Source organism: Sinocyclocheilus grahami, unplaced genomic scaffold (genome assembly GCF_001515645.1).
Source record: "Sinocyclocheilus grahami isolate Dianchi unplaced genomic scaffold, SAMN03320097.WGS_v1.1 scaffold311.1, whole genome shotgun sequence".
NCBI lineage: Eukaryota > Metazoa > Chordata > Actinopteri > Cypriniformes > Cyprinidae > Sinocyclocheilus > Sinocyclocheilus grahami.
In genome coordinates, this window is record NW_015505490.1 from 1,386,827 (window position 1) to 1,409,975 (window position 23,149).

Genomic DNA, 23,149 nt, shown 5'->3' on the forward strand with positions numbered 1-23,149 from the left:
TCACACCTGACATGAGGGATACAAGGAGGAATGCTGATTACATGGCCCATTTGGGCTCTTGCCTTCCTGATCTAATTCTGTCACAACATTTTAGGTAAGCCATAATTCCAAATCCATTTTAGAGTCAACTTAAACGGTCCATATCCCTTTAAATCAGCCACATTTCCCACATTTATCAGATTTTTCAACAGGCTTACAGTGCAGATAATTACTGTAATTACTGTCTGCTCTGCAGCTGGGCGCGTTGTTTTATGTTGTGATAAAAATGTCTCAGTCATTGAAGTGTCCTTGGTGTGAATTAAGTTGTACTCACAAGGACACACACTGAGAGAAAGCCTAATCGTGTGTGTGTGTGTGTGTGTGTGTGCGCGCAGAGACCAGTTCCACAGAGCATTTAAAAGGATTTTATGGACCTAACTGAAACTGGGAGCGCATCAAAAGGAATTCCCTGCAACTATGAATTCTGAAATAGAGTTGTGCAAAATTAAATTTTCAAGATCAAATCATCAAGTACTCAATCTTAAGGAAGCCCTGTATTGGACAAAAAGGAGGGAAAAACCGCTAGACAGAGCAGAATGAAATGGGTAAAAGCATTACAAGACACGTTTGAAATGTGTAAGTTGGGCCATTTTACCTTGACACAGTGCCTTAAATACAATGCTTATGGCAGAACGCTCATATAAAAATGTGACGGCCAAAAGACATCTATCTGCATGTGTATGGCCGTAGCAGTGTTGGTCTGAAGGAAATTAATTTACACACATAACAGAAACAGAAAACTAGAGAAAACTAAACTAAGATTCAAATAAAGCCCCAACCAATCATCAGAAAAGAGTGAGCAAGTGACACTGGCATCTTAATATACATTTATGCCAATGTGCTTACAGTTTGCTACATATTACTACCACTACTACTATTACAGTGTAAATGGATCTTCATTAGATTGAACAAGCACTGACAACATTTCACTATGCACTAAGCCCTACCTCTCAAAAGATGATTAATGTCTACATGTTCCTTAAACATCCTATTATGTTGATTTTCAAGCCTTAGGGGCGTTTCATTTCATATTCTTTATTTATAGTAGCATGTGGGGCTGCTGATAAATTCCCTTCGGTCCAGTTTGTAGAACAGATGCCGCCGGAGACTGCACACATACAAGTCAAATCTCTCTAACAAACCCCATTCGGCTTTAATTTCAACATATGGCGACAAATTTCTAATGGGAAGCAGAACAAAATTAAATGAGAGTCTGTTATCAGATGATCAGTGTTAACAGATCATCTTATTTGAGTATTTTTTCCATATCCAATTACTGATGGGGAAAAGAACAGTAAAATTAAAATGAGGAGCTGATTCAGATAAGGCAAAAAATATATACATAAATCTCCAGAGATGATGTTTACAGTGAACATTTATTGATAGTGAATTTGTCAGTCTAATTTTTGTCCTCCAGCTCTTTTGAATGCAAGCTCTCAGAGCTACGATGACTTCATTGCAGCTCTACTGTTGTGCCGAAGGTGATAGAGTACTAGAGAGCTGTGAGCAATGGAGCAGTGGAGCTCAAAGTCAGTGTGACACCATGAGTAGCTCTCAATGACAGCACGACTCTGCCTCAGGCACTCAAAAGCGCGCTTGCGTGCACACACACACACACACACACACACACCCTCCTCCACCTTGTGCGTGCGGCACACTGCAAGATGTAAACAACATCTCAAGACAAGAGGAAAGGGAGGAGGGACGGAGGGATGCAGGGTGGGAGAAACAGAAACGGGTACAGAGCATCATTCTGACCATAAAGGCAAGGAGTGAAGATGCAGCATGATGAAAAGGCTCAGAGGCCAACAATTATTATCATTATTAACCTTTAACCAGGCAAATAATTTAAGAATGAATTCCTATTCACAACACCATCCTGGCAGGAGAATATCAATCTCCTGGAGGACATACAGACAGACATAACATTATACACATACAATACATCAAAACTTAACACACACAAAAAAAGATTAGTTAAAACATGAAAAGCTAATCTAAAACGCACACCCACACACCACAAGTACCCTGACTAACCACTCCGGTGGAGCTGCTCAATCAACACCCACAGCAGAGATGGAGGGGGGAGCGGCGATACTGGGCTTGAGAAAGTGACACTCGGCTCGGCCAAGGCGCCTGAGCACCTGCTGCCAGTACAGGATGGGGGAGGAGAAATAGTGGTGGCGAAGGGGGGTGACACAAAGACATTTGTTTGTTATTGTCTACTTATTTTATTTTTGTTCCCACATCTTTATTACCCAAACCACTGGGGGGAATAAAATCCAAAAAGTAACTACAGGCCAAAAAAAACAATAACATTAATAGAAAAATGCTAAACTTCTACTAAAACTTTATTTTGAACAGCATATTTATTTGTTTATTATTATTGTTTAAAGAAATAGCACTAAGAAAAATAAAGCGAAGCAAAATAAAACTGAACAGCATATTTATTTGTTTATTGTTTAAAGAAAGAGCACTTTAAGAAAAAGAAAAATAATAAATAATAATAATAATAGAAAAGTGCTCTATTTCTGTAGACTTTAAAGTAATGAATAATAATAAATATAGAATTGCCATAGGTCTATTTGCAAAATAAAAATAAACAATTGTAAATAAAAGTCACTAAAATCTTTTGAACCAACAGACCAGTTGGTTAAAAGTAAAGACTTACTTTTGAAAAAAGTTCTACAACCATTTGTTTGCAGATGCAGCTTGGTTTGACATTTTCAAATACTTTTTTAGGGCCACTGTGCTTTTGAGTTTTAAGAATGCATGGTTTTGAAAAGGCTGATCACCCCAAACATGTGAGCACTCCCAACAGAGGGACAGGATTACAAATCAGGATCCTCCTTTCTAAAAAGAGCAGATAAAGTACTTGTTTGTGCTACCTCTCGGTTCCTGTAAATAAAAGGTAAGCAAACAAGACTATTTGTTTACATAAACTCATTACATCCTGTTCTGAGCAGATGGTCACAAACCCAGGAAAGTTGCTCAACATGGCATCTACAGTTCGCTTATAACTGGGCATAAACTGGCATGCACACTGCAACCTGGCAACTCTCCCTCCTCAGAGCGGGACATAATTGCACTACTGTGTGTGTGGCCAACTATACCAAACACACACACACACCCCTATAATCACAGTAAGCCAACATATCCACATCAAGACATGTAACTGATTATCATCTCTAAGCCTGGGGATATGTGATAGTGGGGCCCTTCATAAATTCACTGAATCACCATTTTCTAAACAATGTGAAGTTTTGACAACTGCTGAGGCATCAGTTTCCCTAAAAAATGCCTGTATAAAAGATAAACGCAAAGCATAAAACATTAAAATGGGGTCAGACTGATTGCATTCACAGCGAAAATGCACAAACCCCCAACAACTCATAGCAAAAGAAACCTGGTCATGTGACCGGTAAAAGAGCACATTTGCGTGGTCACATATGAGAAATCTTTTAGGTTGCTTGAAAACCCCCAGGGAAAACACGAAACTGATGGGGACCCCAGTATTTCGATTATTATTACCTCTCAAAACACTTTCATAACACAAAAGGCACCATTAGAAATGTCCCTTTGTGAGATGCAGATCTAATGATCTGATGTTGCTCATGCACCCACATGCAAAGCACTCAAAACTGTGTTTCTGAAACAACTTTCAACACCTTACACCCACGCTAATGAGGAGCCGTGGCTTTAAGATAAAAACAAAGCTGCGCCTCCTGCGAGGTGTAATAATGAGGGACGTAAATTCGGAGAGAATTGCTCCATGCACTCAATGGCTGCTGCTGCCCCCCCTCAGAGCAGAAAGCGGGAGGCAAAACCCCCTCTGCCCGCCTACAAAAGCAGAATAAAGCCATGGATGGGACGGCCTGTGTCTAATTCCCTCCCAGCGCTGTCCCAGGGGGAGGAGGGCTTGCTCTTCACCCTTTGATATCCACGTCTGTGCTCTTTCAGCTGCCTGCACTTAGTAAAGTCTGGAATAAAAGCAGACACAAAGCTTCCTGCAATGATCCACATGCTGTCTGGGGGACAGGGCCCTCACCAGATAAATAGGCCAAACACCTGCTGGACTTCTTCCCTCCGTATAGGCCACTCCATTCATTAGAAAGCAGTGGAGCAAAGCATTCATTTGCTGTATCCATTCAACTGCACTTTTGTATGAGGCCTTGATATTGATCCTCATTCTGCTTCTGTAAGTGGGGCTTTACTCTGGACATTAAAAGGCAAGCCAAATGGCATCCCTCACAAAGGCACTGATGAATGGAGACTTAAACAGGACACCCCCTGAAAGTAACAGTTGTCTAGCAAGCAGCCATGGACTTGTATTTGCACTTAAGATTTAGACGAAAGTATCTCGAACGTGGTTCTGAAAATCAACAGCTTCGTTTTCTGGAGCTGCAAGAAATCACGCAGATGTATTACCTCTATGTAAACATTTTAAGCTGTCCAAATGAGTTAATGAAGTAGTCTAAAAGGCAGCCATCAGAAGTGAAATCCTTTTGGGGCCCTGTGGGCCTGTGCTGTTGGATTTGGGTCTGATTGGAAGGAGGGGCGGTGTGCTTCTGTTTACTGAGCATGCTACTGGCCTTAGGCTGCTCTGTGAGCTCAGCGGGCTGCGATGAACCAGAACAATCCTACCTAGGCACAACATCCCCTCTGAATGAAACTACAATGCTGTGTCCGCAACTCGCATGAGCTGCAAGCTCCGCTGGGATTTTAGCCGTCTGTCTGGCTTGTACACTACTTATACGATTCACAAATGTATTCGTTTTAATTTAGCTCTTTTCAAAAAGGCTCCAAGGGTGTATTAAAGCATACAGAACTGCTACAAACGCACACAATAAAGCACGGGAAAGAAAATGCAAGCTTTGGTTGAAATTTTGAAAGTAATTTCTTAAAGTCAACATACATTGTAATTTGCAAACCTTTTGACTTCTATACTGGGGAATATTTATGAATGAAACAGTATGTTCAATGAGAATAAAAGTACGGCAAAACAATGTTGCCTTAATAGTTAACATAATTAACATTATCCAATAGCCTGCTTGGCCTAAGTGACATCACAAGAAAAGGAAAGTTGTTTTAGAGGATGAGCAAATTCATCATGATTAAAGCCTACAATAACAATTGTTTTCAATAACATGACAAGAACAAGATCTATTTAAAATGAATATATTTTGATTTAATTTAGACTTGTAAAGAAACATTTAAAGTAAATGTGCCTTAAAAACAGCAAACGGTTGTACAATTGTGAGTGATTTACCATGGCATACAAACCACAACATATAATGTACACAAAACAGACTAAAGCAGGGGTGGGCAAACTTGGCCCTTCCAGGCCCCTTTCCTTCAGCGTTTAGCTCCAACCCTAATCAAACACACCTGAACCAGCTAATCATCGTCTTCAAGACTACTAGAAGACTACAGGAAGGTGAGTTTTATCAGGCTTGGATCAAATCTCTGCAGGAAAGTGGCCTGGAAGGGCCAAGTTTGCCCATCACTGGACTAAAGCAATAGTAGTAATATAATTTTATTCAATGCCTTGTCAGCATCTGGGGCTATTTTCATGGCAAAATTTCAATTACAAAAATGTAAATATCACATAAATACAATAAAAACCAAGCAAGCAAATAAACAAACAAACACAGCAAATAATATTAGACTAAAGCAATAAGAACAACCTACATTTTTTTTTATCTTAACCTTATAAGAGGAGTGAATATGGCGAGTGTGCAGTATATACGTACATAAATATAAAACGCCTCAATACGTCACGTCTAATAACCATATCTCGACGATCTTATATCTGCACCACGTTTTCAAACGGTAAATTACCCGTAGGCGAAACACAAAATCAAGCACGGTATTTGCATGTTTCTGGTTCGCGCCCGCTCTCGTTTCGTTCTCCCCGCGTTTCCGATGCGCAGCGCTCTACTACTGAGAAAGGAAGATGGTAGTTTGTCACAGTACACACCTCCACACAAAAAAACCTCCGTCAAACGCTGCCTTTTTATTGCAGCCGCCTTTTGCGCCGCTCAAACCACTGCATTTGGCGTCTTTGACTAAACACATGGTCCCTGTAGCCTCAGAGACGTTTCGCACAGGAATCACTTGATTCCTGACCAATGTGACATTTTTTTCGATTGCATACTGCTACTACGCAATATCTGTGAGGGGAAAAAAACATGTCCACCTCCCATTTTCCCGTGCATCAGCGGGTGCTAACAGGCTAACGCGTTAGCCAGCCTCCTCTCGAGGGTGAAGGAGATCAAACACAAGAGGTTTACAATTACACACTGCAAACTTTTTCAACAGAATGAACAATTTGTGAATGTACGCCCCATCCTCCGCAACAAAATAACACACCAGGATGCGTTTTTAACAGCAACACCGTTTATGCTACTAGCATCATCCATTTCTCAACCCAAGCTAGAGGGTAATGAATAACTGGACAAAACAATATCAGAAGTGCACACATGCACGGCCACAATAGTTTTAGGAGTAGAGCATTACATCTTCTAAGCGCAATCCACGCTTTCATATAGGCCGATACTTTAAAGTGAAGTTTAATATCCAAACAGACTGCAGCTGGGATAGATGCACTCTGCGTGCTATCGCTAAATGCTCAGACAACAACAACCAACTGACACCAGGTGTTCAGTCCTGCTAAAATGTGCTCGTTTATGCTTACTGAAACACCCCAACCGGTGTATTTCTCTACAAGAGGAAAGTTCCGTTATACACCACCAGGCTTCTGAACTAAGTTGTCTTTTGGTGAAAGAAACGCGGTGAGCTAACTCAGACGTCCAATATGGAGTCATCAAAAGGTATCATTTAATCTCTTTATGGGCGAAAAACGCTATTTAAAATGGCCAGAGCAACTGAAAGGTGCTAAATATCTTTAAACTTCATCCTTTATCTCTGAGCGCATCATTTTTGGCACAAGCTGTGCATTAAGCAGGGTATTTTCTACGCCTTTTAGCTTAAAAAGTGCTTTCAGGGTGTTTAAATTCAAAAAGCGGTGTCACATAAAACACACGAGACTCCGAATCAAATTGAAACAAGTTCGACCCAAAGAAGCCATCAGTTATCTAGCTTCACATCTCCATCCTGTCAAAAATGGTACTAAACTCCTCGGGGTCCCAAAATATGACGCTAGAACGCCTCAACATAGACATCAGACCGCAGAAGCACAGCAACATCAGTCATTCGTTAGGAATGGGTACATGTTTTGATGTGGGCTAGCTAGCAGTTTAGCCTGTCAGTAGTCCCATAGTGAGAAAAACAGCACATGGATGGAGACATGTGTCTGCTGCGCAGCAAAATAACTAGCTCACTCACTCTCCTCACTGAGCAACTTAGAGCTGCTACACAGCCGCGGAGTTATTTCTAATTCCTGCATTGATCATGAATGAGGCTAACGCTTTAGCCAGGGTCCCGCTTACCTCCCCGCTGCTGGAGCCGCTCGACTCCCCCAAAACATCCCGAAATTTCTGCAGGTTGCTGCCGATGGCAGCAGACACTTGCAACGCAGCGTCGAAACCGGGCCCGAGCCCATTCGCGTTCGGATTAGTCCCCGTGCTGTTTCGGAGGGAAGCACTGACTCGAATTCGGCCCGCTTTCCTCCCGGTGCCCGAGCTGCTGCTCCCTCCGGGCCGAGCAGGGAACCGCCACCGACAGCTGTGCGCCATTTTACACTCTGCCTGCCTGCCCTAGGATCAGGAGCTCAGTGTGGGCGTAGCCCCGAACGAGCGATCTCAACGCACGGCCGCTCTCGTCTAGCGGTCAGAATGGATTATCCATGTTTCGGGGTGGTGGTACCGAGGACCCCGACAAGCTCAGAGATGTTTTTACGCAGGTTCGTCGGCGATACTCAAGGGAGGGGAAAAAACTGTACATCAGGCAAAGGAAGACTGCTTAGCAAAATGTAACTAGGAATTCAGTGCACTTTTTATATAGGCCTTTATATTTGAGGCTTTAAGAACTTAATTATATTAAATAGTTACGTTTTTACCATTTGCTAATTGTATTATTATTTTTTATTATTTAATAGCTTTTTTCTCTAATATATATTTTAGTTTCCATTTGTTGACGGTAGGGGTGCAGAAATTACACACGCAATTTAATGCAATTTCTGCACCCCTACCGTCAACAAATGGAATTGCCAAAAAAAAGTGACTGTTTTCAAACAGGTTTCTTTGAACACGCCCCCATCTGCTATTGGTCAGGGAAACAGGTAGCCCCCGAAAATGTCATATGAACAAGTAACATGTCTGCCAGTTTTGTTTTGACCACCTGAAAAAAAAATTACAATAAATAGCGCTACCAATGGTGATTTGATTAAATCTAACAATAGCAAAGTGAGCTCAAATCACGTCAAACCATGCAAATTATTATTGTTATACTTTGTTCTCAAATTGTTAATGTTAACATCAACATTGTCATACCATTAGAATTTCATCAAAATAAATTGTTCTTTTAAACTCAAAAGCAATTTAATGTTCCTTAGTACTCGTTCTCTTTAAAATACAAATATTTTGTAAATTCAGTGTGTAATCCCACGTATCTGTAATCAGATGCACATTTAAAACTGGAATATAATCTAATTTCAGTCATTTACGTTTTTCATTACCATCACGCACCGTTTAATAAGTTTAATTATTCCAGCTACTAAGAAGAGGCTATAAATGATCCAAAAAAAAAAGTAGTGCAGCTTTAACTAAGAAATCAAAAAATGAAATTTCTAATTTCCAAGCATTTGCATCTCTCAACACACATATGTATAGTGAGTTCTAAACAAACACAAAATTACAGTCAATCCATGGAAGCTTTTGACATAATATTTACATAAACTAATGCTCTAAAAAGATTTAAAAAATTTACACGTCACTGATTTTAATTTTGGAAAATGTAATTACAATACATTGATTTTTTTTTATCCAATGTTGTGCAATAAATCCATAAGCACATTTAATATACAATAAAAAAAAAGTTGCCAACAAAAATAAAATTAACATCAGGAAAGCATGCTTTTATTTGCAGCAGTTGGATTGTAGTTAGTTAGCAGAATCATTAATCTAAGACCATTGTAGAAAGTCTGGTTCGATATTCAAGAGGGACATGTTAACATGTACATTATATGACTACTGTCCATAATGTTATTAACAAACAAATTTTATTTAACAAGAAAAAGTTCAATTGTGTTAAAAGAGACAAATGAGTGAGCAAATGCACAATTTAACAGACAGAAATATCACAACAGAGCCTAAAGCATTCAGTTTGCTTTGAGAATTCATGGGGTCAGGTTTATTGATTAGGTGAGGTCTTGAAAATATGAGGGAGCAAAGAATTTCAGACTTAAAACCAACTAACACCCACTGAAATAAACAATTCAGTGAAAATGCAGACATACCCTACACCACTTGACAGGTCAATCTAATGCAACTCTCTCACAACCAAAAGCAGTAAGTGGACAGTGTCTTATCAATGTCATCTTTTAAGACAAATGTCAGTAGCAAGGTCCATCCACCCAGAGCATGCAGTTTTGCAGTTGTTAACAAAAGAGACATGATGTCACTCTGTATGAGGAGGTCATATGGCTGACTCAGCAGCCAAATAAGTCATTACTCTGGACATATTGCACTGTTAAAAGACACAATGGATTCTTGTAAAGTGTATGGGGTATTTCCAAACATTTCAACAAGAGCTCAATATTCTTAATGAGTCTCATAAAAGTGTATATTATAGCAAATGCTTCTTGAGTTTCAAGCATAAAATGTTTGTAATGAACAAAAGCTTTTTGACAAATGGTAAAGCTACCGACCATTCCACAAAGAATCCAACATGTTACTGCTGCGTTATGGAGCACAAATGCCTTGAAAACCAATAGGTACAACTATAAAAACTGAAACTCTGGAATATAATGCTGATGATGTTAGCAATATATTTTATGATAGTTTAATCTCTTTTGCTGCTAACATTGTTTTGCTTTGATATTGTAATCAATACTGCCACAACACCCTCCTTAATATCAAATGAGGCCACAACTCTTCTTCTTTAATATCAAATGCGGTACACTGCTTATATTCTAACTTAAAGTTAACAATAAGCGATGCATATAAAATATTGCATGCATAGGAGTCAGAGGTAGGGCAAATGCATTGAACAGGTAAGCAAACCTCATGTACGCTGTCATATGTCTATAAGCCCAAGTTTCATTTCCCACAGTGAACATCTTTGCGAGGCAAAATGTAACAGAAAAAATGACTGTGGTTATTGAGTTCCTCAGACGTCTGAAGAGTTTGAAAGGACAGATAGCCGAATATGCTACAGTGATATGGCATTTGGAGATTTGCATTTGACCTTTGAGGAGCACACTAACACCATAAATGCAGACGTGCTCCTCCAAATGTGGTTAAAATGTTCTTGTTTCAAATGGTATGAAAGAGGCCAGAAACATCTGAATGGCTTCGTCATACAAAGCATGCCTGTGTGCTGGGGGAAGGGAGTAATATGGTTTAGCCACTGGGTCCCATTTGCTGGTTGCTTTGCTTATGATCAGCAAGCCACTTCATGATCTGTTGCCTGAGCTCTTCATTGGGCCTGATCTGGTCCATGGTGAGTGGGCTGCGGTTGAAAGGGTCTGTCTGGTCACTAGAACAAAAAAGACAAGACCAACACTGCTATTAAGACTTTTACTTAATCTACTAGCAGTTTTGATAATGTTAACAAAGTATAAAAAAAAAATTTGTAAAGCTGAAATAAAATGGAGTAAAATACAAAGATTAGATGAAACTTGGAAAAAGTTGCCTTGCAGCTAAAATAAGTTGAAGTTGAAGTACTAAAATTACTAAAACTGAAATAAAAATTAAAGCTATATAGAATTATAAACACAAATGATAAATGTGCAAAACAAAATTACTAAAATAAATATATAAAAAATAATTAAAAATGTTAAAGGGGTCATATGATGTTGCTAAAAAGAACATTATTTTGTGTATTTGGAGTAATGAAATGCGTTTATGCGGTTTAAGGTTCAAAAAACACATTATTTTCCACATACTGTACATTATTGTTTCTCCTCTATGTCCCGCCTTTCTGAAACGCGTACATTTTTACAAAGCTCATCGGTCTGAAAAGCGAGGTGTGCTCTGATTGGCCAGCAATCTAGTGCATTGTGATTGGCCGAATACCTCAAGCGTGTGACGGAAATGTTACCCCCCTTACCATATTGTGATGCCGTGTCCCGGAGCGACGAGACAAAAACATTAAAACCCATTATAAACGAGGCATTTGTTGCATCCAGTGGGGACATAATTACGGAGTCTTTTTACGCGTTGCATCTCGCCGCGTAAACATAAAACCATGTCTGCATTTGTGATCGGAGAAATGACAAACAACAAGCGCTACTCTACACTGCTCAAAACTCACGTTTGAATCATCAGTGGCAAATCCTTTAAATATGAAAACGTACTTACAGTCTGTGAGTCAGAACAGCCGGCATTGTAGTCTACTCTACTAGGATCAGGAAACAGTCCTCCATAAAATGCGCTGCACAGATCTAAATATTTGGGTTGAAGTGTTCTGGAACAGTGTTGTAAATACAACTTAACCACTGATTTCTAGTCGTGTCCTCTTTTGGATGGCCAAACAAAGTATTTTCGCTTTCGCAATGAAACACACAGCGTCTTCACAACATGGTGGTGGCGGTGCCAGCAACAATAAAGATATGCCTTTTTTCTTTGCGTGAACATTTGGGCGGCGTTATGCAAATCTTCCCACATCGTGACGTAGACATGTGGGGGCGTGTTAGAATGAGGCATTTTAGGAGGGCATGGACCAGTCTTTTATAAAGAATATCTCTTTGGGTTTGAGACTTTAGTCTTTGCAACTTCAGGGATCTTATCTATTCACGAACAGCTTGTAACACTCCAAAGAGAAAGGAAAACTTGAAATCGCATCATATGACCCCTTTAAAAAATATTATAATACCATATAAATAATAGTGAAATAACCAGCATCAATTATGCTATATACTAGGCTTGCCGCGATACAGTGCTGACGGTGATACTGTTGTTAAGCCACAACACCGGTTACGGCACCGACCCCCACCGTCGTTTTTATTTTTTATAGTATTCAAATTAAATTTAGTTCAGTATAAGAACAGACACTACAATTAAAAACTGAACGCGGCTGCTCAATGCAGTGTGTAGTCGCATCACAGATCAGATTACATTTATCCAGTGAGGAGAGTGAGTCGAGCTGACTGACAAGAAGAGTGGGGTGAGACAGACAAGATGATGGCGGATGATTTAGTTTCGAAACGAACTGCAAAAGCGCCTGTTTGGCAGTATTTTGGATTTTGAAAAGCCTGTTGACTTTTTCCATTTATTTAAGGTGATTTTGGAAGTTTTTTTAAACATTTGTTTCTTATTTAATTGGTTTCACAGTGTTTGCTGATTTTTACTTTATTTAAACTTTGTGTAATTTATTTATTTGGTTATATATTATACATGTTTACTTATTTCCAGTTTTGTATACATATTTCAACTTTATGCAAGTTATTAGTTAATTTATATTAGGCATAGCCTGCCCTACAGCATGGTGTATTTTTATTCGTTTTGTTAATAAAAGTTCTATGTTTTATATATAGGCTAAAGTGAGTTTGACGTTGGATTTTGTTGTTGCATTCAAGCAATTGACACAGAATTGCTGCTAATTCGATTGCTCACAGCGCTTTTAAGCTATTTAAAAGCAAAGGAAAGCGAGGAAAATAGGGAAAATTCAAACGAACTAAAAATGAGCAATTGCTAAACTAATAATTGCTCTTAATTGGAAAAATATCAATGAGCCAAGAATTGGAAAGTGGATCAAAGAAATGGCGTCAAACATGTCAATGGAAAAGATCACGTATATTGTCAGAAAGAAAGAAAAACGTTTTTGAAGATGTCTGGAGACCTTTACTAATTTCTTAAGGCACAATGTTAATGTTGGTAGCCTGCTACAACAAGCTCTGAGGGAGTAAGGTAATATCATGATCTTCTTTACAGACTTGGGAAACACTCTTTACTTGATTTAGGTATCTTTAAATTTTTATTTTATTTTATTTTATTTATTTATTATTATTATTTTTGTTTGGGGATGGGGTGATGGGAGGGAGAATTCGGTGTAAAATGTTTGCTGTGTTTACATGATTGTTACTTACTGTGTAATCTGCTGTAATATGCAAACTGAAAAAAGTAATTGTGACGAGAGGGGCGGGGCCGAGAGCCGTGGGAACGGAGCGAGGCCGGTGGAGCTGTATACATGGCAGTCTTATTTTACTATCATTTAGTATCATATTTTCCATTTTAATTTTAGGTAAAGTTTTAGTAAGTTTGTTGTGTGTTTTTGTAATTTTTAGTAGTTTTTTTTATGTGTATACAGTTAACTTAATCAAAAGCTGATTAATTCAGCTGAAATAGTTTTTTATATATATATATATATATATATTTTTTTTTTTTTTTTCAGTTAACATTTATTTAAAGTAATAAATGTTTTTTTTATTGGGTTTAATTTTAGTTTCAGATTTAGTTTACTATAATAACCCTAATACATGGCTCACCTTAGTAAATGTCGTGCTATTGTTGAACGGTCCACTGTGACATTTGAAGAAGGTAGCAGCACCGGATCAAGCATCAAGGTAGACATGATGGGATCCAGAAATTCATCGGGAGCATCAGAGTAGGTCTCCTCCTCTTGCTGATGCCTGTCTGCAAGAGACTGAAAGAGACACAGAAAATCAACAAGGTTACCATAAACACTTACATAAACACTTGACTTTCTGAGAAAGGTGTGTATCTAAGATAAATATGCATAGCGATTAATTAACCTTAATTTTATCTGCTAAAAGACTGAAAGATACAATCATGTCGCCAGGCTTGTTGATTTTCTTGAGTACACGGACAGTTTGGCAGAACAGAGTGGGTGAATATGACCTTCCATCTTTTGGGACAGTAGCACAGAAATTTTCTTCATCTCTGTGGCCAAAACAGCATTCATAACAGTTAATATTATTCATAAATAAATAAAGAAATTCAGAACAAATCTGAATATATAAACAAAGAGCCTACCCTAGGTTTAGGTAAATAGTACAGATGTCCGACACTAGCTGCTGGGGTTTGAAGTCGAATTCACTGAAGTCTTTTACTTTCAGGGCGCCCATCTTAGGGCCTACCAAGTGTTGTAAAAAGTAGTTGAGCATGGAGATGATCCTCTCAGCAAGAAAGGGGTGAACAAAAATACCTTTTATCTCTGGAGGGAAAAATGAAAGTACACGAAAATTTTAGTTTTACACTTAAAGCCAAGTGTTTCCCTCTATAATTATTCAAAACCAGGTAGGTCAGGTAGTTTATGATCAAAAAAAAAAATCTGTGATGTGTTAATATTTCAGTACATTTGGTTTCTTTCACGTCTCTTACCAGATGTGAGGAAAGCCAAGGTGCCAATGGTCTCATTTGACATGATGTTGTGGAAGCGACCAAGCTGTCCTAACATCTGCAGACTAGATTCTTTCTCTCTGCGGGCGTCAGGGGCCAGACTGTCCCACTCCCCCCGATCCCTCTCCAGCTGGAGGATTTTGATCTTACTTAAGTACTGGAAGGAACAGATGCACATGCGAGTGTCACATCTTTAATTAGTCAATTAAATATTTCCTGATATCAAATATATAGAGGTTAATATGTTAAGGTAATCAACAACCAAGCTAAATTGAACAAACAAAATGTGTTACCACTATAAATAGTTGGGATTTGCATACAACAAAAGTACCTGTATAGCCTCGTCAAGTAAGAAGACGGCATCATTCATGAGAAGATTGAGAAACCTCAGGAAGAGTGGTGGATTCATGGCTTCAAGATTTTCAGATGCATAATTGGCAAGACGCTTTAAGGAAAATGTGTGTTTTTTTTATTATTATTATTATTTTTTTAATATTTTATTTTGGTTTTGTGAAATTGCAAGCAAGGGATGAACAAAATTCCACAGGTACCTTAATATTATTTATAGTATTAAAATATCTGTCTGGTTCTCACCTTAATGCTCTCCCTGTAACTCTCTTCTCCCCACATGTACTTCAGAATGGCATACATTGGCCTTCTGTAATTAAACTTCTGCTCAAACTGATGAGGATCACCTGAGAAATAGGCCATGGACAAAACCTTATAGAGGCTATTACAATCAAATTAACAATAGAAAAAAAATGCAGACACTGACCAGTGAATTCTATATCCACAAACACTGTAATGAGGGCTTCGGCAAGTTGGGGTGCATGCCGATATGTGCTGAACACCCTTTGGCGTTGGAACATGATAGGCTGGGCAGCGCCAGGTGACAGAGTCTCCATATGGGGCATCACAGCTTCAAGAACCTCTGCCAGCTTTGCACGCAAATGAGGATTCTTCATTCTGTGAGTAAATAACCTAGAGTAAACAACAAGCCACATGGAATGCAAAAAAAAGCATGAGAAACTCAGCACTACTCCGGCTCACACCTATCAACGTTGCCCATGAACACAGTGATGAAGGTCAGGACATGTTCTAAGTTTTCCGCGGAGGACTCCAACACCTCGTCGGCAAAGCGGCGGAGGAATATGAAGAAATCGCCCATGTTTTCAGCAAAGAACTCTGTGAAAAAAGCAAGAGATTAATTTTTCGAAAAATTGCAGCCCACTGAGGTACATAAATAAAACAGGTAATTGCAGGGCTGCACAATTAATCGAATTTCAAATTTAATTACAATAGCGGATGCCACAATTACGTAATTGTTCAAAGGCGTAATTACAACAACAAAAAAAATATATATATATATATATATATATATATATATATAATTAAATTTTTTTTTAAACTTACATTATTCTGCATGTTTTTTTTAATTTCTACAGGTTTTTTTTCCCATCGCTTTATTTTTAGTATAATATTATAATACCATTCTTTATTTAAAGAAGAACCAAACCAATGTATAGTTGACATTTGAGGCTTAATGCTATAGAGAAGCAGTAAATGTTTTTCAGGAAGAGTGTTTTCAGCTTGTTTATTTTCATATGCTTCAAACAATGGTAAAGCTATTCAAAACATCATTCAATGTAAATTGTGATAATCAGAATTAAAGAGCAGGTCATATGATATTTTAAAGTGTCCTAATATTGTGTTGGAGTCCCCTACAACAGCTTTAAATGCATCTTAAGTCAGAAAACAAATTTTATCAGAATATACATTAAATATTAGAATAATTTTTCAATGATTTCGAAACGATTTGTTCGAAGCAGTTCTGAGCTTACTGTCTTGTAAACCCCTCCCTTCCATAACCCTACTCTGCTCTGATTGGTCAACTGGCCAAGTCTGTTGTGATTGGTCTTTCCGTATACAATGCGTGTCGGAAACGAAACACCCATTACCATAATTATTTTTTTTGCTCCGGAGGGTTACTTGTAAACAAAGATGCTATAAGGTTACAAAAATGGTATTGATATTACCTTATCAATTCGAGCCCAAGTCTGAGGATGATACTGATGCAGTCGCTCAACCGAAAACTCCATCGCAAGCACAACTTGATCAGAACATTTCTCAGTGGTAAGTTTAAACTTTGTATGTGGTACTTTAGGTGATGTGACAGCAGTTTTATCGCATTCATTATTATTATTATTTACTTATTTGAGGTGCAGGTGTGGGAACCTTGTTAGAATGCCCAATGAGGCTGAAAACACAGATCTTCTCGACCTGATGTAAACACACTAACTAGCGGAAGTGTTTGTGGGCAGGTCAGAGTGTTCGTATTTCACGGGCAGGTTGGGGATTATGCAAATGTGTTACCTTGTGACGTATATAGGTAACAGGCAGAAGATTCAAAAATATGACGACTCGTTAAGGCGGTTCAGAGTCGACTCTTTCTTTTGAGAGGCAATATCTTTATTTATCATGCACTTTTTTGATTAACAACTTTGCAGACTGTTTACATTGAAGGATAGCTACGTTACAAACTGCAAAAAATATATTTTTCGAAAACCCATATGACCTGCTCTTTAATAACCGCAATTGCAATTTCAAGGGAATAATCAACAATTATTAACAATAATTAACTATTTTTGTCATAATCGTGCAGCCCTAGGTAATTGTGACTTATCTCACAATTCAGACTTTTTTCCTTGCAGTTCTAAGTTTATATCTCACAATTTAGACTTTTTTTCTAGCAATTCTACCGTTTTTCCTCTGAATTTTGAGTTGACGTCTCACAATTCTGACTAGTTTCTCTGAATTATATTTACATCTCTTTTTTTACTCAGTGGTGGAAACAAGCTTCTTTTTACTGAAAAGGAACACAAAAACATAGGGGGATACCTGGCACAAAGCAAAGCAGGCTGTTCTCTAGTGCAGGTAAGGGAAAGGTGAGAGGGATGTGTTCAGGACCCTGGTTGCCCAGGCTGAGCTGAACCAACAGAGCTGCGCAGGAGGCTTGGAGGTTGAGGCAATTTTGTAGCATGGCGGGCTGTGTGGTAGCAGCCTTGGTTGAGAGATAGACTGTCATAAGGCGTTCAAACTGTTCCCGGAGCTCTGCTGCTGCTGGGCCTCCACTGAGCTGCGTGTCCCGCCACGTCCCTTGCAGCCGGTGTAGAGACTGATTCATCTTCACCATCTGATCATGAAGTCTGACAAACAAATACCATTAAAGCATATGTTTATTTTCTGCAAATCAGTGTTTCCCACATAATGCTGTTTTAGCAGCTGGGTTCACCACTACACCCCCATAACTGGTCCTAACTACACACATACTACAACAAAAAAACAATACAAACAATAATACTATTTTTGTACATATTTTCATGTTTTAAATATTTCATTTAACTCGGATGCTAATTCAGTAACTATTCTGACAAAGCCTTTACAGAGTTCAGACAGCAAATGTTTTGTCAGACTGATACAAACTGATAACTTCGGAGTTTTGTTTTTGCTTTTTTTTTTTTAAGAAATTAATACTTATTCAGCAAGAATACATTAAATTGATGATTAAATTGAGATGGTAAAGACATTTACATTGTTACAAAAGATAATCAAATAATTCTGAAAAAATATATCACTGTTTTCACAAAAATATTATGAAGCACACTGTTTTCAACACTGATAATAATAAGAAATAAGAAATATTCCTTAAGCACCAAATGATTTCTGAAGGATTATGTGACACTGAAGACTGGAGTAATGGCTGCCGAAAATTCAGCTTTGCCATTACAGGAATAAATTATATTTTAAAATATATTAAAAGAGAAAATAGTTATATTAAATTGTAATATTACAATATTCCTGTTTTTATTGCATTTTTGATCAAATAAATGCATATACAGTGGGTACGGAAAGTATTCAGACCCCCTTAAATTTTTCACTCTTTGTTATATTGCAGCCATTTGCTAAAATCATTTAAGTTAATTTTTTTTCCTCATTAATGTACACACAGCACCCCATATTGACAGAAAAACACAGAATTGTTGACATTTTTGCAGATTTATTTCATAATGAAATATTACCTATGGAAACCCAAGTACATGGTAAGCTGTGTAAAGATGAGATTTTCTGTGAGAAGGCTGTATGATTGGGCAAATTCAACTGTTTGTTGAGGGGGCACAGGTATCAGACATGTCTCCTTGTCCAGACCTGTACAGGAAAGTATCATTTAGAGTCTAGATCATTATATCTGAAAAGAAATTAAACAAAAGTGCTGGTAATGTTTGTTAAGGTAGAGCACAGGCGGTTCACCTCTAGCATGCACGTTTCTGTTACGCCGCTCTTCCTCACTCAGCTCCTTAAGCAAGCAGTACGTGGGGTTAAAGGTCAGGAGTTTGGGTGAGTAGGGTCGAGAAAACGGTTGGCAGAGCTTGAGCAGTGCAGCTCCCAGATTTAAGAAGAATGCATCTGAAGCATACATTTGTAAGAATATCTCGGGCATCTGGTTTGCCCAGATTTTGGCCCGCCCCATGTTGGCCTGCAGGCAGCCACCCAGCCACGAGAGCAGCAGGTGGCGCGTCTCGCTGGACTGCTGAAGCAAGTTTTTCAGGATCTGATATAGCTTGTCATGAAACTGCCCCATAAACTAGCACATGGGAAGACAAGAAATGAAAGGGGTTAGGTGGTTGGCTTCATGTCATCAAGCCTTAAAACCAAACTTTTTAAAATTTTGTGCTCACCTGGTATATATTTGACTCCTGAACCTTCATTTCTTGTGGGCTGGAGCGAGAAGGATTGAGGAAAAAGCCATGGTTCTCGACCACGCCAGGAGTTCTCAACAGACATGAAATATTCAGGATCGTTCCCAGAAGTGTTTTCTGATACTGAATCCCACTGTTAGGATCTTTGGGCTGAATATGCTCCATTAAAACCTAGGATCAGAATATTATAATCCAAAAATGTTTCAGATCTATGTGAAAGAAACTGCAATGACATTAGCATTTCTAAGAACTGGATCCAAACCTTAGAAATATCCTTTTGCCGACTGAAGTACAGGAGAATTTCCAGGTAGGAATACAGCAGCAGCTGACAAAGGTCTAAGTCTTTGACCCGGCCTTGGAAAATATCAAACACTGGCACCATAACCTCCCCGAAGGTCCGCACCTCTTGGTCAGCCAACAGGCTAACGATGACATCCTCCAAAAACTCCACAACTTCCTCAAACTCTGCAGAGATCACAACACAAACAAAGTCAAACACATGGAATCAGTCCAGAACCTTCAAACATGTCACATGTCCTCGAATGTGACACTTACGGGCTCCTCTCACAGACTCCAGCAACAGGTCCAGAAGCTGCTCATAAACATTCTGACTGATGTAGATCTCTGGGGTCAGCAGAACAGTGCGGGCATTGGACACAGTCAGATTTTTGCACTGCACAGCATACGATAACAGCTTCTCCGGGACTTTAGTGATCTGTGTTGATTTGAAGCACATTGACACATTGCATTAGGCACAAACAATGCAATCAGGCGAATGAACAGTGCAATGAGCAGCCACATTTCATTATTTTGGCACAACCAAACAGGCCGACAAAGTATAGAGTCTGCAGAAAATACCTCCTCTTTAGCTCTCCGGTAGCAGGCATAAAGGTACGGTACGACACGTTTCTCCCCAGCATCACGATCTGCTGAGAGATTCACTGCACTGCAGGAGGTCATGTAAATGAGATGGTTTCCCGGCTCCTGCAAAAGCAGCCTGCTGAACAAAGCCTGGTGGAGCAAATAAGGAATATTATTCTTATTCAAAGTTCATAACATACGTGTACATTTATGTGTGTTTACGACTTATCTGATAGTATGCAAATCTGGAAAAGAATGACACATTAACATGTCGTACCTGCTCTATAGTGTCCATGTTAAGCCAGTCCTGGCCATCAAGATCAGCGGCCATTTCCTCAAGGTATACACAGCATGGTGGGATGCCATTACCACCTCTTAGACTGGGGTCACCTGGAAAGATATCAACCAACGTGGATAAATACAAGCACAATATTTTAATACAACAGTAATTGCATTCTTAGTGCATATATTATGAATGAAACATATTCACTATTGTTCAAACGTTTGGGGTCAGTAAGATTTTTCTATATTTTTTGAAAGTGTCTCATGCTCATTAAGGCTGCATTTATTTGATTAAAAACAGTAATATTGTGAAATAATATTACAATTTCAAGTAACTGTTTACATTTTAAAATGTAATTTATTCCTGAAATGGCAAAGCTGAATTTTCAGTTACGTTAACACAAACCTATTTGACTTTCTTTCTTCTGTGGAAAATAAAAAGATATTTTGGATTTTTTTTTTTTGTCCCTACAATGGAAGTCAATACTAGTAATCAAAACAGTTACTCTTTTGTATTCCACAGAAGAAAGAAAGTCATCCAGATTTGGACCAACATGAGGCTGAGTGAATGATGACAGATTTTTTCTTTTTTGGGTGAACTTTTCCTTTATTCTTTTTATTGAAACCATGATACTTTTTTTTTTTTTTTTTCAAGATTCTTTGATCAATCGAAGCTTAAAAAGCATTTATTTGAAATGGAAATATTTTGTATGATTATGAATGTGTTTACTGTCATTCTAGTTGAATAATAGCATTTTCTTCCTTTCTGTCCCACAACTTTTTTAAAGTAGTGTAGAATTCAGGGCTATAGGGGTCTCAGATAAAACACTTTCAAACTGATGCAAACTGTTATAAAGATTTGAATGGCAAACAGACCAGTGGGATGGACAGTAGATCGGTGTGGAGGATAAAGATAAAGACACAAATAAGAACAATACAAATGACGTAATGGGCCAAACTGCAATAGATGAAGTCATCTGCAGCACTGCCTGCCTGGAAACTGCATGTCATCAAGATATGATCACCTAAACTGAGATCATCAAGACATTCGTCATCTACTATAAACATCTAATATTCCTTTCTTCCCAAACTATCTAGAAGTACATTTCAGCATACGCATTAAACGGATCAATTATAGAAAGTATCTTTAAAAAGTTGTGGTTCTCAGCTAATGGGTTATCATACCCAAAAATTTGTCACAAGTCTCTTCTTCTAGGGTCATTGGCAGCAGGGGAAACACTGCTAAACGCAACTAATAGCACAACTTAAAGTTTACTGACTTTCAACCAGCTTTGTGTTGTCACAATGTTGGTACGGTAGCATAAGTAAATCAACATGGTAGCATAAATAAACTCATGGATAATCTGACTGAGCCCAGTGCAGTATGGGTGTTGAAGTTTTCCTACCTTTTTAGAAAAAATAACAAGTTTCTACTGCATAGACAGCCACCTTTAATTAAAACAGTTCTCATAACTAGTAGGTGTTGAACACTCACTGTTGTCCAGAGTGATGAGGAAGATCCTCTGGATCATGTGGTTGACATTGAGCTGCTCGCAGAGCTCCTGTCGTGAGCGGAAAGATCGGCTTATCTCTGCCACTGAGTCATCATTGTCTTCGATGCTGTCAGACACTGAGTTGTCTGACTCAGACTGGCTCTCTCCTGAATCTACAGCTGCAGGGAAAAAACAATTACAAAGTGCCATTAAATTAATGTTATCCTGCAAGTAGAGTGCTACTTATTAAGAAGGCCTTACATTGTTGATCAGCATGACGCCGTTGCTTTTGGCCGGATGCAAAATGTTTTGCGTCAGCGAGGGAACCGAAGAGCGCTGCGAAGGGGTTTTGGGAGATGTTCTGATTGTTATTGCCCTGGTCTGTCATTTCCCTGGAGCACGTCCTCCATCAACAGGTGTTTTCCCAGCCTGTAGGGAAAAATGTGTGAATTAGTTCCAGTATCTAATCCAAGTCCCAAGACCAGCAAAGATCCATCTAGGTAAATCATAAAGTCCATGCTCATCACAAAGGGGTTTGCCTGTAAAACATATGTAAAACACTGTACATTTAAGTGCAAGATTACTCACTATAACGATTTTTTCACTCTTCTGATGAGTCATTAATCAACACGAATTGATTATTCCATCTGTGAGTCATATTCAAGCAACAGGAAAGCAACAAACAGATCAAAAGTGACCTCACAATAACCAACATGACTGCAAAATTGTCAGGTACGCTAACTTGCTAACGTTACACATACGTGTCATATTAATCGCAGCAGTGAACTCCAACAGAGGGACACTAAGAAGTCTGAAAAGTTGTGTAATGAATGTAAACCTAGATAAACATGAGCTTTATAGCTGTAGAAGACACTGACAGATCTCATTCCAAGCTGTCAGGTGTCTTAAGCTAGCTGAATAACTAGCAACATGCTTAGCAACTGACAGCGCGCTGGTAATATACTTAAAACACAGCAACTCAAGGCGACATAAATTAAATAAATACATTAAATAGCAGAAGCAACGTTATATCAACGTAGATGCATGCCATACCAGGTTTTGCGTTGAAATAAGGAAAATCCAATGTGGTTCAGTCCAACAGATCCTGAATGTACGCCGTACGTGACGTCATCAGCAGTGGACGAGACATTGTAATTTGAATGTTTTTTTTCTTTTTTTTTCTGCAGTTCAAAGTTTTGTCATATATCACGGCTGTAAGCAGTCAGGAGCAACA

The 23,149-nt window shown here is 38.6% G+C and overlaps 2 protein-coding genes across 3 annotated transcripts in view; both read right to left on the bottom strand.

Moving 5' to 3' along the window:
* LOC107601691 (histone-lysine N-methyltransferase 2A-like) overlaps positions 1-7,797 on the bottom strand; it is a 31,379-nt gene extending 23,582 nt beyond the window's left edge. Inside the window, exon 1 of the mRNA XM_016293948.1 lies at positions 7,491-7,797. Within this exon, the coding sequence (XP_016149434.1) occupies positions 7,491-7,736 (246 nt within the window). The 5' untranslated portion in view covers positions 7,737-7,797. The remainder of the gene's footprint in view (positions 1-7,490) is intronic.
* A 1,406-nt stretch (positions 7,798-9,203) lies between these two features.
* On the bottom strand, positions 9,204-23,055 carry ube4a (ubiquitination factor E4A (UFD2 homolog, yeast)). Of its 2 annotated transcripts, XM_016294002.1 has the most exons (21): positions 22,969-23,055; positions 22,504-22,562; positions 22,177-22,344; positions 21,918-22,094; positions 20,418-20,530; positions 20,138-20,290; positions 19,835-19,994; positions 19,542-19,744; positions 19,259-19,450; positions 18,831-19,164; positions 18,602-18,728; positions 17,421-17,728; positions 15,575-15,707; positions 15,298-15,488; positions 15,117-15,217; positions 14,854-14,967; positions 14,505-14,679; positions 14,157-14,337; positions 13,916-14,063; positions 13,649-13,806; positions 9,204-10,698 (listed from the first exon to the last, which is right to left on the bottom strand). In XM_016294002.1, the coding sequence occupies exons 3-21, from the start codon at positions 22,301-22,303 to the stop codon at positions 10,563-10,565; spliced, it is 3,231 nt and encodes a 1,076-aa protein (XP_016149488.1). In that variant the 5' UTR covers positions 22,304-22,344; positions 22,504-22,562; positions 22,969-23,055; the 3' UTR covers positions 9,204-10,562. The 2 variants fall into 2 exon arrangements, with proteins under 2 accessions (XP_016149488.1, XP_016149489.1); XM_016294003.1 differs by lacking the exon at positions 22,504-22,562 and having other exon boundaries at positions 22,969-23,046.
* Positions 23,056-23,149: the final 94 nt, after the last annotated feature.

Excerpts from the sequence above, each read along its gene's own strand:
- ube4a (XM_016294002.1), bottom strand. The coding sequence starts at position 22,303 with ATGACAGACCAGGGCAATAACAATCAGAACATCTCCCAAAACCCCTTC. Across the intron at positions 20,291-20,417 it reads ACATGGACACTATAGAGCAG|GCTTTGTTCAGCAGGCTGCT; the intron begins GTACGACATGTT and ends TTGCTCCACCAG. Across the intron at positions 15,489-15,574 it reads TTCATGGGCAACGTTGATAG|AATGAAGAATCCTCATTTGC; the intron begins GTGTGAGCCGGA and ends ATTTACTCACAG.